This window comes from Coregonus clupeaformis, chromosome 37, assembly GCF_020615455.1.
Source record: "Coregonus clupeaformis isolate EN_2021a chromosome 37, ASM2061545v1, whole genome shotgun sequence".
Taxonomy (NCBI): domain Eukaryota; kingdom Metazoa; phylum Chordata; class Actinopteri; order Salmoniformes; family Salmonidae; genus Coregonus; species Coregonus clupeaformis.
In genome coordinates this window covers 1,350,291-1,365,415 of record NC_059228.1, presented here as the reverse complement: position 1 = coordinate 1,365,415, position 15,125 = coordinate 1,350,291, and the positions used below count along the sequence as shown (strand labels likewise).

Sequence of the window (15,125 nt, the reverse complement as noted above, 5' to 3'; positions counted from 1 at the left end):
GATTTTTTTGTTGTTATTCTGTCTCTCACTGTTCAAATAAACCTACCATTAAAATTAGACTGATCATTTCTTTGTCAGTGGGCAAACGTACAAAATCAGCAGGGGATCAAATACTTTTTTCCCCTCACTGTAAATGTTTCAATACTTTGTCAGTACTTTGCCAACACAGTCCCCCCGAAATAGATAAAGAATACTGCACATTCTATACAAGACACAAGCACTTCTACAGACAGTCTACATTTCACAGAATAAGACGAATAAGATGTGTCAGTCGAAAGCGGAACCAGAAAGAGGTTCTAGACCAGTGTTGTGAAATACTGAAAAAGAAAGCGGAAACTATTGTTGGTAAAATTCCACTTTATTTTTTAAAGGTCAGTGTGGGCTATAATTTTTAAGCAGAAAACATGAAGTGAGCCTGTGTGTGTGTGCGTTAGAGAATCAGCTGTGGAACAAGCCTTTGTATCTAAGCTTAGTGGCCTAAGACAGGCCCTCTCTCCTCTCTCTGTGCCCCCGAGACATGGCTACCAGGAAACCGGGCAATCTACCTCGGAATGCCGGGAATGTCTGTACAGGTTCCCCAGGAATAAAGATAAAAAATATGTTGATCGAAGGAGCTCATGTTCTAGCCTATGGAGAGAGTGGCTGTCTGAAATTGCACCCTATTCCCTATACAGAAAGTACTGCACTAGTCAGGGAATAGGGTGCAATTTGGGACAAACACCATGTGTCAGCCTTAGGGCTGTGCTACTGTGTGTATGGTTGGGGTAGGATAGGGCAGAGGAGCAAAATTATTGTCTGTCAGGTGTGAAAGTAAAGCTGATCTGATTGATAAATGACAGTAGCAGACCTGGGCTCAAATACTATTAGAAATAATTTCAAATACTTAAGCTGGGCATGATTGAACTTGCCTGGCTCAATTGAACCAGTAGAATAGTTGCAAAACTGCAAATGCCGCCCATCTGGGACTCCAGGTAGGCTAAAGCAAACGCTTAAAGTATTTGAAAGATTTTGAATAGTATTTGAACCCAGGTCTGGACATTAAGGGGGTAAGTGTTGTGGTGCAGCCATGCTCTATTCAGTGGGGACTGGGGAGTGAAACAGGACTTGACTTCTGGTGCATACCAGTTTCCTTAGTCACGTCACGCTAAAGCCAGCTGTGTGTGTGTTTTAGCCAAGACTGCCTCCATATGCTGGATGTTTCATGCTCTGTACTGTGACAGGCGTGTAATGCAATAGTAAGCTTATATTACGTCAGACTTTGGTTGCATGTGTGTGGAAATTAAAATGACAGCAGTCAACCCTTGTGCAATATCAATACGTGGATGTCTGCTTCTCTGTGTCATCATCTATGTGTATGTACGTGCGTGTGTGTGTGTGGGTGTACCCATTTGTGTATTTACAAAAAAAATATTGCTTTGGTGCAATTTTCACAAGTATGTGGTAAACTCTTGTTTCAAAACTAAGCACAACACACAAAATCATACAGTCACCTTTCCACCAAAGTTAATCAGTGTTTCATCTAGAAATACATGTTTCACAATGCAATACATCTTCATATGAAGTAAATGCCTTTCACAAGGCAATGCTCACATTACTTTTGATATGATTCGGTTCTCGTTCGTTAAAATATGTTTTACTATTACTTAATCCGACTGCTGCTAATTGATGACCACAAACATTTGGTAAACCTTTAGATTTTACAGTGGGGCAAAAAAGTATTTAGTCAGCCACCAATTGTGCAAGTTCTCCCACTTAAAAGGATGAGAGAGGCATGTAATTTTCATCATAGGTACATGTCAACTATGACAGACAAAATGAGAAAAAAAAATCCAGAAAATCACATTGTAGGATTTTTTATGAATTTATTTGCAAATTATGGTGGAAAATAAGTATTTGGTCAATAACAAAAGTTTCTCAATACTTTGTTATATACCCCTTGTTGGCAATGACACAGGTCAAACGTTTTCTGTAAGTCTTCACAAGGTTTTCACACACTGTTGCTGGTATTTTGGCCCATTCCTCCATGCAGATCTCCTCTAGAGCAGTGATGTTTTGGGGCTGTCGCTGGGCAACACGGACTTTCAACTCCCCTCCAAAGATTTTCTATGGGGTTGAGATCTGGAGACTGGCTAGGCCACTCCAGGACCTTGAAATGCTTCTTACGAACCCACTCCTTCGTTGCCCGGGGGTGTGTTTGGGATCATTGTCATGCTAAAAGACCCAGCCACGTTTAATCTTCAATGCCCTTGCTGATGGAAGGAGGTTTTCACTCAAAATCTCACGATACATGGCCCCATTCATTCTTTCCTTTACACGGATCAGTCGTCCTGGTCCCTTTGCAGAAAAACAGCCCCAAAGCATGAAGTTTCCCCCATGCTTCACAGTAGGTATGGTGTTCTTTGGATGCAACTCAGCATTCTTTGTCCTCCAAACACGACTGAGTTGAGTTTTTACCAAAAAAGTTATATTTTGGTTTCATCTGACCATATGACATTCTCCCAATCCTCTTCTGGATCATCCAAATGCACTCTAGCAAACTTCAGACGGGCCTGGACATGTACTGGCTTAAGCAGGGGGACACGTCTGGCAATGCAGGATTTGAGTCCCTGAGCGGAGTAGTGTGTTACTGATGTTAGGCTTTGTTACTTTGGTCCCAGCTCTCTGCAGGTCATTCACTAGGTCCCCCCGTGTGGTTCTGGGATTTTTGCTCACCGTTCTTGTGATCATTTTGACCCCACGGGGTGAGATCTTGCATGGAGCCCCAGATCGAGGGAGATTATCAGTGGTCTTGTATGTCTTCCATTTCCTAATAATTGCTCCCACAGTTGATTTCTTCAAACCAAGCTGCTTACCTATTGCAGATTCAGTCTTCCCAGCCTGGTGCAGGTCTACAATTTTGTTTCTGGTGTCCTTTGACAGCTCTTTGGTCTTGACCATAGTGGAGTTTGGAGTGTGACTGTTTGAGGTTGTGGACAGGTGTCTTTTATACTGATAACAAGTTCAAACAGGTGCCATTAATACAGGTAACGAGTGGAGGACAGAGGAGCCTCTTAAAGAAGAAGTTACAGGTCTGTGAGAGCCAGAAATCTTGCTTGTTTGTAGGTGACCAAATACTTATTTTCCACCATAATTTGCAAATAAATTCATTAAAAATCCTACAATGTGATTTTCTGGATTTTTTTTTCTCAATTTGTCTGTCATAGTTGACGTGTACCTATGATGAAAATGACAGGCCTCTCTCATCTTTTTAAGTGGGAGAACTTGCACAATTGGTGGCTGACTAAATACTTTTTTTCCCCACTGTACATGTAAATAGATTTTGAGAACTACATAATGAAAATGTATACTGAGTGTACAAAACATTAGGAACACCTGTCTAATATTGAGTTGCACCCCCTTTTGCCCTCAGAACAGCCTCAATTCGTCAGGGCATGGATTCTACAAGGTGTTGAAAACGTTCCACAGGGATGCTGGCCCATGTTGACCCCAATGCTTCCCACAGTTGTGTAAAGTTTGCTGGATGTCCTTTGGGTGGTGGACCATTCTTGATACACACAGGAAACTGTTGAGCGTGAAAAACCCAGCAGCGTTGCAGTTCTTGACACAAACCGGTGCACCTGGCACCTACTACCATACCCCGTTCAAACGCACTTAAATATTTTGTCTCGCCCATTCACCCTATGAATGGCACACATACACAATCCATGTCTCAATTTTCTCAAGGCTTAAAAATCCTCCCCTTCATCTACACTGATTGAAGTGGATTTAACAAGTGACATCAATAAGGGATCATAGCTTTAACCAGGATTCACCTGGTCAGTCTATGTCATGGAAAGAGCAGGTGTTCCTAATGTTTTGTACACTCAGTATACATTTTCATTATGTAGTTCTCTAAAAAATCTATTTACATGTAAAATCTAAAGGTTTACCAAATGTTTGTGGTCATCAATTAGCAGCAGTCGGATTAAGTAATAGTAAAACATATTTTAACGAACGAGAACCGAATCATATCAAAAGTAATGTGAGCATTGCCTTGTGAAAGGCATTTACTTCATATGAAGATGTATTGCAGTGTACGTCTGTAAAGTAGAAACATAAAAAGTATGATATATACTCGAATGTACTACTATGATGATGGCTTATGATTTTACTTCACAGTAAGTAAAATATTTTTGGGGATATTGACGAGATCAGAGATGTACTGTATATAACAAATCAAATCAAAGTGTATTGGTCGCATACACAGATTAGCAGATGTTACAGCAGGTGCAGCAAAATGCTTGTGTTTCTAGCTCCTAGAGTGCAGTAATACAATATCAATACAAACACGCAAATAGTCCAGAAACTCCAAAACATCCCCTATATAGTAAACATGTATCCAAAATGAAGTTCCTGGTTTTTCGGCAGGTGCATGAACAATGAGGATATTTACTACGATTTTGATGAGAACATATGGCCAAATGTTCAAGACAAGCTTGATGCAAACTCGTGCCTGCTAAACATTGTTTATTTCATTTGATTACATTGTGAAAGATGTCTTCAATGATGACACATGGAAATTATGGAAATGTGATGTTCAGTCAATTTTATGGGTAAAGCAAGTGCATTGCCTAATGTGAAAACAGTGTAAACAGTGTAAGTGTAACTTACAGTACTGTAGTATACTACATTCAAAAGGTCAATTTTGAAATATGTATCTTAATTTTTTTTTGCTATTGGATTAACTGGTTGTTAAAATAACTAAATTGAGAAGCTATCATTATGTTGTGTTTTGGTGATTAAACCAATTGACTCATTATATTTCACAGTAAACTTGTATTTTGGAGCAATGGTTGTGTGGTGAAAGAAGTCTACAAACAAAATGAATGTACAACAAACGTTTTTGAACGCAAGACTGGCTGCGTTACAAGTGTTACCAGTTTGGAGTTGTATTAAGATTAATTTATTTTTATTCACAATATACTTGTCAAAATAGTACCAAAACATAAAATATATATATTAATTTTTTTTGTTTGTTTAATGTTTTGGTACTAATATATATATATATATATATATATATATATATATATATATATATATAATACGTATGTACGTGTGTGTGTGTGTGTGCATGAGCGTTCATGCATACGTGCGTGTATGTGTGTTATAGCCTGTGTGTGTGTGTGCATGCATGTCTGTGTGTTATATCCTGTGTGTATGCGTCTTACCCTGTTCTGGGAAGAAGACGACTCCGTGTGCGGGAGGAGATAGGGGGGTGCCAGGGTCGGACATAAGCAGGTGGCGGCCAGTCTCTGAGGACTGCCTGGTCATGATCTGAGACACAGTCCTGGTCTTAGCCTGGCCCGGGGGTGAGCCCCCCAGAAACACCGGGTTCTCATGACCCGCAGCCTCACTGAGGAGAGACACACACAGGGGAGAGGAAAGAAATGACCAGATAGATGTATACAGAAAACATATACAGTATTGTATAGTATGCAACTGTTATCCGATACAGTTAACTTCTTATACAGTGGGGAAAAAAATAATTTAGTCAGCCACCAATTGTGCAAGTTCTCCCACTTAAAAAGATGAGAGAGGCCTGTAATTTTCATCATTGGTACACGTCAACTATGACAGACAAAATGAGAAAAAAAAAAAAAAAATGAAAATCACATTGTAGGATTTTTTATGAATTTATTTGCAAATTATGGTGGAAAATAAGTATTTGGTCAATAACAAAAGTTTCTCAATACTTTGTTATATACCCTTTGTTGGCAATGACACAGGTCAAACGTTTTCTGTAAGTCTTCACAAGGTTTTCACACACTGTTGCTGGTATTTTGGCCCATTCCTCCATGCAGATCTCCTCTAGAGCAGTGATGTTTTGGGGCTGTCCCTGGGCAACACGGACTTTCAACTCCCTCCAAAGATTTTCTATGGGGTTGAGATCTGGAGACTAGCTAGGCCACTCCAGGACCTTGAAATACTTCTTACGAAGCCACTCCTTCGTTGCCTGGGTGGTGTGTTTGGGATCATTGTCATGCTGAAAGACCCAGCCTCATTTCATCTTCAATGCCCTTGCTGATGGAAGAAGGTTTTCACTCAAAATCTCACAATACATGGCCCCATTCACTCTTTCCTTAACACGGATCAGTCGTCCTGGTCCCTTTGCAGAAAAACAGCCCCAAAGCATGATGTTTCCACCCCCATGCTTCACAGTAGGTATGGTGTTCTTTGGATGCAACTCAGCATTCTTTGTCCTCCAAACACGACGAGTTGAGTTTTTACCAAAAAGTTATATTTTGGTTTCATCTGACCATATGACATTCTCCCAATCCTCTTCTGGATCATCCAAATGCACTCTAGCAAACTTCAGACGGGCCTGGACATGTACTGGCTTAAGCAGGGGGACACGTCTAACACTGCAGGATTTGAGTCCCTGGCGGCGTAGTGTGTTACTGATGGTAGGCTTTGTTACTTTGGTCCCAGCTCTCTGCAGGTCATTCACTAGGTCCCCCGTGTGGTTCTGTGATTTTTGCTCACCGTTCTTGTGATCATTTTGACCCCACGGGGTGAGATCTTGCGTGGAGCCCCAGATCGAGGGAGATTATCAGTGGTCTTGTATGTCTTCCATTTCCTAATAATTGCTCCCACAGTTGATTTCTTCAAACCAAGCTGCTTACCTATTGCAGATTCAGCCTTCCCAGCCTGGTGCAGGTCTACAATTTTGTTTCTGGTGTCCTTTGACAGCTCTTTGGTCTTGGCCATAGTGGAGTTTGGAGTGTGACTGTTTGAGGTTGTGGACAGGTGTCTTTTATACTGATAACAAGTTCAAACAGGTGCCATTAATACAGGTAACGAGTGGAGGACAGAGGAGCCTCTTAAAGAAGAAGTTACAGGTCTGTGAGAGCCAGAAATCTTACTTGTTTGTAGGTGACAAAATACTTATTTTCCACCATAATTTGCAAATAAATTCATAAAAAATCCAACAATGTGATTTTCTGGATTTGTTTTCCTCAATTTGTGTACCTATGATGAAAATTACAGGCCTCTCTCATCTTTTTAAGTGGGAGAACTTGCACAATTGGTGACTGACTAAATACTTTTTTTCCCCACTGTACATACATGCTGTACATAACAGTGTGATTACCACTTTTGTATCTGTGTTATCAACAGCGTTATGGAAGTGTGTCTGTGGTTAGCCTAATGTCAGAGGGAAGCCATAGCTGGCGTCTGGGCTGTGGGAAACTCAACTCACCTGTCCATTCTCACCAGCTCGTGTGCACCTGGGAGGGGGGAAAGGGAAATGGCCCATTATCAGACAACAAAGCAGCGTGCTAAATCTATGTATGTTTATCCCCTAACGTCACACCTGCTAGTGTAGAGGAAATGAGTTTAAGACAAAGTGTAGAGCTGAAACTGTGTGTGTGTGTTGCACGCGTGCATGTATGTCTTTGTTACTCACGTCGGCTGGACTGGGCAGATTGCCTTTGCTTGTACACTAACACCAGGATGACGGGCAGAGTGAGAATAGCCATGATGCATGCGGCTGTGGCCACGCCTGCAGTCACTGACGCTGAGGATACCGTAAAGAGACCAGGGGCAAAATGAACTTCAGAGAGCATTTTACCAGCCTGATTAATGTGTCCACCATTCTATTTCCTTTCTACTTCAGTCTAACCTTCCTCCTCATTGAAACAGTTTGAGCCTGTAATGAGGGGCATTATTCAAAACAAACTGGTCTGTGATTGGATCTCCTTCAACCAATCAGAGGACAGCCTAATTCAACGCACCTGGGATTTTGTCCTACACCCACCCATTGTTTGAGATGATGCTGATTGGACCCTTTATTCCAAACACCCATCTTTAGTCCACAAAAACACTACAGTGAATACTATAGTATTTATACCAACTCATTGGACTTGTGGTTAGAGTGTCTGCCCTGAGATTGGAAGGTTGTGAGTTCAATCCCTGGCCAAGTAATACCAAATCCTGTAAAAATGGGACCTGATGCATCTCTGCTTGGCACTCAGTGTTAAGGAGATAGATTGGGTACAAGGCCCTGCGATAGACTAGTGTCCTGTCCTGACGGTGTACTTGTACATCAAGCTGCCTCGCTCTACAGAAACAGGGGCTGGGCTCCTGCCCTATGAGCCATTCTGTCTCACACAAGCCAATGCTCGTGCAAGGCTACTTAATTACTTATATATACATACTATAGTATTTTTTTCAGGTGGGCAGCTGACTCAAATAATCAACTAATCATGATCTTCAGTTTCGAATGCAATTAGTTGAATCAGCTGTGTTTGCTAGGGATGGGGGAAAAGTGTGACACCACCCTGGCCCCCAAGGCCTGGAGTTGCCCATTCCTGTGCTAGAGGCAGGTGCAATTGTCCATGTGAATAAAGTATACCTTCTTGTGCCTTGATCTCCAATACAGTACATTTCGCCTCGCCTTGTTTCCCTACAGAGAGATGAGGACACATACAAGACAGCTTAGCCTTTTAAATGTCATGATAAGAATGGAAATTGACTCGTAGTTGCACCGTGCACACACACACAAATATTAAACATTTGACAGACATGTCAATTCACACACACAAAAACTCTAAACACACATTCTCTCGCTCTCTCTTGCGCGTGCGCGCACACACTCTCTCTCTCTCTCTCCCTCTCTCACTCACACACACACACACACACACACTCTTTCTCTCTCACACACACATTTGACATCTAACACAAACAAACACACGGAAGTATGGCCTTACATGGTGTGACAGTGAGAATGACGTATCTATGTGTAAACTGCAACCCTTTGTGATGGTGGGAGAGGCAGCAGTAACGCCCCTGGTCCGATTTGTTGACAAACTGCAGTTGCACCCAGAAAGACTTCTCGTTCGCCCCGTAATGCACCCCCCAAGGCAGCACCGCACGGGAATGATTGCCTTGGTGAAGGTGGCCGCGGGGGTGCATTTTTTTTCCGCAATGGTCATTTGAGTGGGGGGTGAAGAGCCATCTTTGAGGCAGGTGGTCCAAGTGATGCAGCTTGTCCCCTCTCTGGGCACATGGCAGGGTGACGTTGGCACCCTCCTGGCAGTAGTAGGTCAGGTGGGGGTCGGTGGCGGTGGCGGTCAGGGGGGTGTGAGGATGGGCCATGTCTCCATTGGCTGCAGAGGAGAAACAGAGTGGACACTTATTGGTGGGAGCACTTGTCAACTGACATATCAGGCACTAGTTGGCTAAGCAAAGAACTGGGGTGTATTCATTGGTGCAAAACCGTAGCAAAATGTAAAACGTTTTGCAACTAAAAGTTTTTCATTGGACAAATGTAGGTATGTCCCTCCCTGTTTCGTCCCATTTCCGTTTGGGTCCTAGTGAATACACCGCTGACAAATTGGGGAGAAAAGTACAGGGAAAAAATGCTGTAAAAGCTGGAATTTCCACATATTTGATACAATACAACGTTAAGGGTAGTCACATCGTCATAGAAGTTGTTTCAGGAAGAAACTTCATATACAAAGTACTACAGTTAAAAAAAGTACAAAAACAACCCTTTAAACTAAGTTTTTCAGTGTAACTTTGCCATGATGTCCTATTTACTGCACACTGAGGCTTGTTTTGATACTTTCTGCTTTTGCATATTATAGGTCAGCTGGTTTCATTTCCTGTATTCTGGGTATTCGTTTGGTGGTTAGAGAGTACAGAGATTGTTCTAGTCTACTGGCAATACAAATTTCCTCCAGAGAGTTAATAGTTGTTTGATGAGAGAGAGAGACAGACGGACGGACAGAGTCAGACAGAGAGAGTCACAAACACGTGCGTGCGTGAGAGAGAGAGAGAGACAGAGAGAGGCATACCGATTGTGAGTGTCTGTTGAGCTTTTGCATATTTCAGTTGGACACAGTTCAAATGTATATCAGGGGATCTAACCGCCCAATGAGCTTAACAGAACTGAAGATCACTGTTCAGGCTTGTGACATCCCATTCCATGTTGGGAGATGTACAGAGTAGAGTGAAGTTGCTCCTAGATTCTGATCGTGGGTCAGTTGAGCATTTTCCCCACTAATAGTTAAGTTTAGGATTGGGGGAGGTGGAAGCTGATCCTAGATCTGCAACTAGGGGGAACTGTACTGTGGTGGCCTGGCTGTCACATTGGAATGGGCCTCTCAGAGCATCTCTTTCACACACCAACACACACACACACACACACACACACACCCAGAGCTAGTGTCATATCATGGGTCTTTCAGCAGCCATAACCTCTCATCACAACTCTAACTATAAAAACACTAACTCTAAACTCAGGAAACAGCCAAGACAACAGACAGACACAGAGTGGGTGCCGTGTGGCAGCACCTCCACTCACTCACACACATTTATCTGTGTGTTTGAGTAAGCAATACACAGCAAAACAGGCTATTGTGTGGCACTGGAGTTGCACATCCGGTAAGGGAGCTTTGCTTTGAGGAAGTGGTGGGGAGAGAGGGGTGCAGTGTGTGTATGTAGTGGGTGGATTGTGAACGAGTATGCATGTGATTATGAATGTGTGTAAGGAGTGCCGTTGGAGGATGTTATCTTAGCTTACATCTGTGTCCGTGTGAGAGAGAGTCTTGCAGGAGGCTTATGGCCCTTAGCCAGGGCTTGAGGAGTGGTCTTCCTTCCTGTGTTGGCACCCTACTCCCTATAAAGTGCAATACTGTTGACCAGGGCCCATCGTGAGCCCAGGCCTTTCTGTCTGTTTCTAACTACAACCCTTAACCTCCACTGACTGCTGTCTCTTTTCTGTACACTGTCACTGTGTGTGTGTGTGTGTGTGTGTGTGTGTGTGTGTGTGTGTGTGTGTGTGTGTGTGTGTGTGTGTGTGTGTGTGTGTGTGTGTGTTTATTATTGTGCGTTTGTGTCAGGACCAGGAAGAGCAATAGGAAATCCAGCAAGTGTGATTAAGTGAAACTGTGGGGCCCTCTGGCAGTTCCTGCCACAGAGAGAGAGCGAGAGAGACTGGGCTGGCTCCAGTTTCATAGCCCACCTTTATTTCCCAGTCTCCCTCCATTACACAAACACAGGCCTCTGCTCCCCTTTGCATCTCCAGTCTCGGGAGGCAGTGATCCCCAGGGCCAGACACAATCCCCTCTTTACCTCTGAAGCTGAAACAACACCTCTTCTCTTCTAACAGCTCTTTATTCTTTACCCCCCCCTCCACTACAGTTACAGTAGGGTTTGCAGCATTGCAAGTACAGAGTCTACTAGTGCAAATTTTGGTTTAACCAATTGCTTGCAGCTTCAGCAAAAGTGTGATATTTTGCACGAATGACTCAGATGTGAAAGATGTGTTCAAATTCAATGAATGCAAAATGAAAGGTTCTGAACATAAGACACGGAGCAATACAAGAGTTATCAGTTGAGTTCTATTTCAAATATATTGTTTCGATATCTCACTATGGGGATTTGCTCTAGCGGATCCTCTAACTGAAGTACCAATCACAGCGCCTGTTGGAGACAGTCTCCGGTGGTTGCTAGCATCACAGGCTAACTATCGAGACTTGGTTAGCCCTCATCGAAAGGCTTTAGCTATCTTGGCTAGCTAGCTGGAAAGCTAGCTAACCACAACAGCAACACGGTACTATTGCTAGCTCCCTTCACTCGTCAAAGTTTGACCTATGTTTATGTGTTAATTTGTGTTAATTAGACCGGCTGGTTGCCTCACGGCTCTACGGTCGTGGGAGTATATTTACCCGAAAGCGAACTGCCCCCACGCGGTTCCCTTCAGCTAGCACTGTACAAGCTACAAGGTTAATGCTAGCTAACGCATTACTAGCCTCGCGGCATACCGTTCACACAGTGCTCACCCTAGCTAGCATTAGCCGCAAGGCTTCTAACAAGCTAACTCAGGCCTAACAACAGGAGTCTTCATTTCAGCAAGCCCTGCTCTGTACAATGGCTACTGCCGCCCCATCCCAAGGCAAACCTAGCCAGGCACTCAAAACCCCACGTTCTTGTGCTTGCAGTTCTATGATTGCAGGGAAGGATTTTCACCTTCTATGCATCAATTGCCAGGGAAGGGAACGACCCAGAGTCCTGCGAGCATTGTAAGGTTCTGACTAGAGTGGGTTTGAGAAGGAGGCTCAAACACGCCACTATCTCAACCCCCTCCATCGCATCTAAGCCACCGGCCGAGGTGGAGGCTCTGTCCCCCACAGTCAAGCCAAGCTGGGGCGAGGTTTTAGATAGCTTTTGGAGTCAAGGCTAGGGGATGACGAGGGGTGTTGAGATAGCTTGTCTCAGGGAGGCCAAGAGCTCATTGGACAAGCCCCTTTGGATACCCTAAATCCAGATACTTGGGATGAGATCTGTATAATTCCTAGGGCTGTCCCCGACTAATAATAATCTTGGTCGACCGAAAGTCGTCTGTTCTCCAGGCTGTGTAAGGGCTATTTTACCAAGGAGAGTGATGGAGTGCTGCATCAGATGACCTGGCCTCCACAATCACCCGACCTCAACCCAATTGAGATGGTTTGGGATGAGTTGGATGGCAGAGTGAAGGAAAAGCAGCCAACAAGTGCTCAGCATATGTGGGAACTCCTTCAAGACTGTTGGAAAAGCATTCCTCATGAAGCTGGTTGAGAGAATGCCAGGAGTGTGCAAAGCTGTCATAAAGGCAAAGGGTGGCTACTTTGAAGAATCTCAAATATAAAATGAATTTGGATTTTTTTTTTACACTTTTTGGGTTACTACATGGTTCCATATGTGTTATATCATAGTTTTGATGTCTTCACTATTATTCTACAATGTAGAAAACAGTAGAAATAAAGAAAAACCCTAGAATGAATAAGTGTTCTAAAACTTTTGACTGGTAGTGTACATACATATACAGAGCCTTCAGAGAGTATTCAGACCCCTTGACTTTTTCCACATTTTGTTAGGTTAAAGCATTATTCTAAACTTGATTAAATCGTTTTTCCCCCCTCATCAATCTGCACACAATACCCCATACTGACAAAGCAAAAACAGGATTTTGGAAAATTTTGCAAATGTATTAAATATTTAAAACTGAAATATCACATTTACATAAGTATGCAGACCCTTTACTCAGTACTTTGTTGAAGCACCTTTGGTAGCGATTACAGCCTCGAGTCTTCTTGGATATGACACTACAAGCTTGGCACACCTGTATTTGGGGAGTTCCTCCCATTCTTCTCTGCAGATCCTCTCAAGCTCTGTCAGGTTGGATGGGGAGTGTTGCTGCACAGCTATTTTCAGGTCTCTCCAGAGATGTTTGATCGGGTTCAAGTCCGGGCTCTGGCTGGGCCACTCAAGGACATTCAGAGACTTGCCCCGAAGTCACTCATGCATTGTCTTGGCTGTGTGCTTAGGGTTGTTGTCCTGTGCACTCTGGAACAGGTTTTCATCAAGGATCTCTCTGTAATTTGCTCCGTTCATCTTTGCCTCTATCCTGACTAGTCTCCCAGTCCCTGCCGCTGAAAAACATCCCCACAGCATGATGCTGCCACCACCATGCTTCACTGTAGGGCTGGTGCCAGGTTTCCTCCATATGCGACGTTTGGCATTAACACCTGTTAATTGAAATGCATTCCAGGTGACTCCCTCATGAAGCTGGTTGAGAGAATGCCAAGAAAGTGCAAAGCTGTCATCAAGGCAAAGGGTGGCTATTTGAAGAATCTCAAAATATAAAATATATATATTGTTTAACACTTTTTTGGTCACTACATGATTCCATATGTGTTATTTCATAGTTCTGATATCTTAACTATCATTCTACAATGTAAAAAATAGTAAAAATAAAGAAAAACCCTTGAATGAGTAGTTGTCCAAACTTTTGACTGGTAGTATATATGTTACTGCTCGACTAAAACAATCTCGGTCGACCAACAGCCTAACTAGCAAACAATCGACCAGTCGACTAATTGGGGTCAGCCCTAATGATTACAGACCTTAAACTCTAAGCCTTCCATAGCGCCATCCAAGGCTGTGGTCACGCCATAAGCCTGGCGGTAGTGAGAGAGAAGGCACTTTTGTTAAGCCTGTCCAGCTTAACAGACAAATAAAAACTGGACGTCCTTGATGCCCCTGTGACACCCAAGGAGTTGTTCGGGCCTGCTGTCGCCGCCATGTGGCAGAAGTGTGACAAGTGTAAGAAAGAAGGCAAAACCTTCAACGTCTAATTGCCACGCAAACCCGGGCCCCGTGGCAGCCCGTTGGTCACGGCAACCCACCACACAGCAGGCAAGGGGCAACAAGCTGGCCTTAGGGGTCCAAAAAACCCAGCGACACGGCAGACTGCCAATACCCAGGCTAAACCCTTGAACCAGAGCAATCCTGGCGTTAAACAGTCCTTTGCTGCGGCCACAGCAAGGTTCTGCCCTCTCAACCCCCCAAAAGGGAGCAAGAAGGGCCGGACAATTTAGGGCTCAGCCCTTGCGGCAGAGAACGATTGTGTGCAGAGCCTATGGCTCCCTGCCCTATCCCCCTCTTTTGGGATCAACGTGAGCTACTCCTCCTCCTCTCCTTACGCAAGCGTGGGGAGCCATGTCTGAATAGACCCGGTTCCCTGTCTGAATACACCCGGTTCCCTGTGTAGCAGCAAACCCAGTTTAATTGCTTACATAGGAATGTGAAGGAGAAGCACTTTACCCCAGAATGCTATCCCCCTATAGACTCTCCCCTCAGCACCCTCAGAAATCAGGAATGGCGCCTTTTCCTGGCATCGGACACTGACTTTTTCGGCGTCCCGTTTACCCTGCGCTTGGTTCACGCAGTGGGGCATGGCCCACTCTACCTCCCCTTGCCAGGAGCGAGCGGTTCTGGATATTTTTGTTATTGATAGCCCTCCTCTCCGAGGTAGGGCCAAGACAGACTGTGTTATACCGCTTAGGACCAGGATCTTTCCATCTTCCTTTTAGCTACATTGGTTGACGCACAAGCACTCGCGGTATACCTATGCCTGTTGCCACGCTAGTGAGGGCACAGTCCAAGAGGCTCAAGCATGTTGAGAAAAACACTATGCTCATATGCCTCGGACGCATTACGAGATACCCCAGTTAACTGGGACACTCTGCTCCTGCGGTGTTATTGACTTTTGAGAGTTTGTTTTTTGCATCTATCCAGACTGACTCCACAGTCTGTTAGAA

At 43.9% G+C, this 15,125-nt stretch overlaps 2 protein-coding genes across 2 annotated transcripts in view; one reads left to right on the top strand and one right to left on the bottom strand.

Annotated features, from left to right (window-relative positions):
- Window positions 1-15,125, top strand: part of cdh23 (cadherin-related 23) — a 190,860-nt gene that overhangs the window by 56,706 nt on the left and 119,029 nt on the right. The gene's annotated exons all lie outside the window — the stretch shown is intronic.
- Window positions 1-15,125, bottom strand: part of vsir (V-set immunoregulatory receptor) — a 39,915-nt gene that overhangs the window by 5,908 nt on the left and 18,882 nt on the right. Inside the window, exons 2-6 of the mRNA XM_041866819.2 lie at window positions 8,748-9,146; window positions 8,393-8,443; window positions 7,445-7,555; window positions 7,238-7,265; window positions 5,208-5,392 (exon numbers count right to left, since the gene is read on the bottom strand). Coding sequence (XP_041722753.2) covers window positions 5,208-5,392; window positions 7,238-7,265; window positions 7,445-7,555; window positions 8,393-8,443; window positions 8,748-9,146 — 774 coding nt within the window. The remainder of the gene's footprint in view (window positions 1-5,207; window positions 5,393-7,237; window positions 7,266-7,444; window positions 7,556-8,392; window positions 8,444-8,747; window positions 9,147-15,125) is intronic.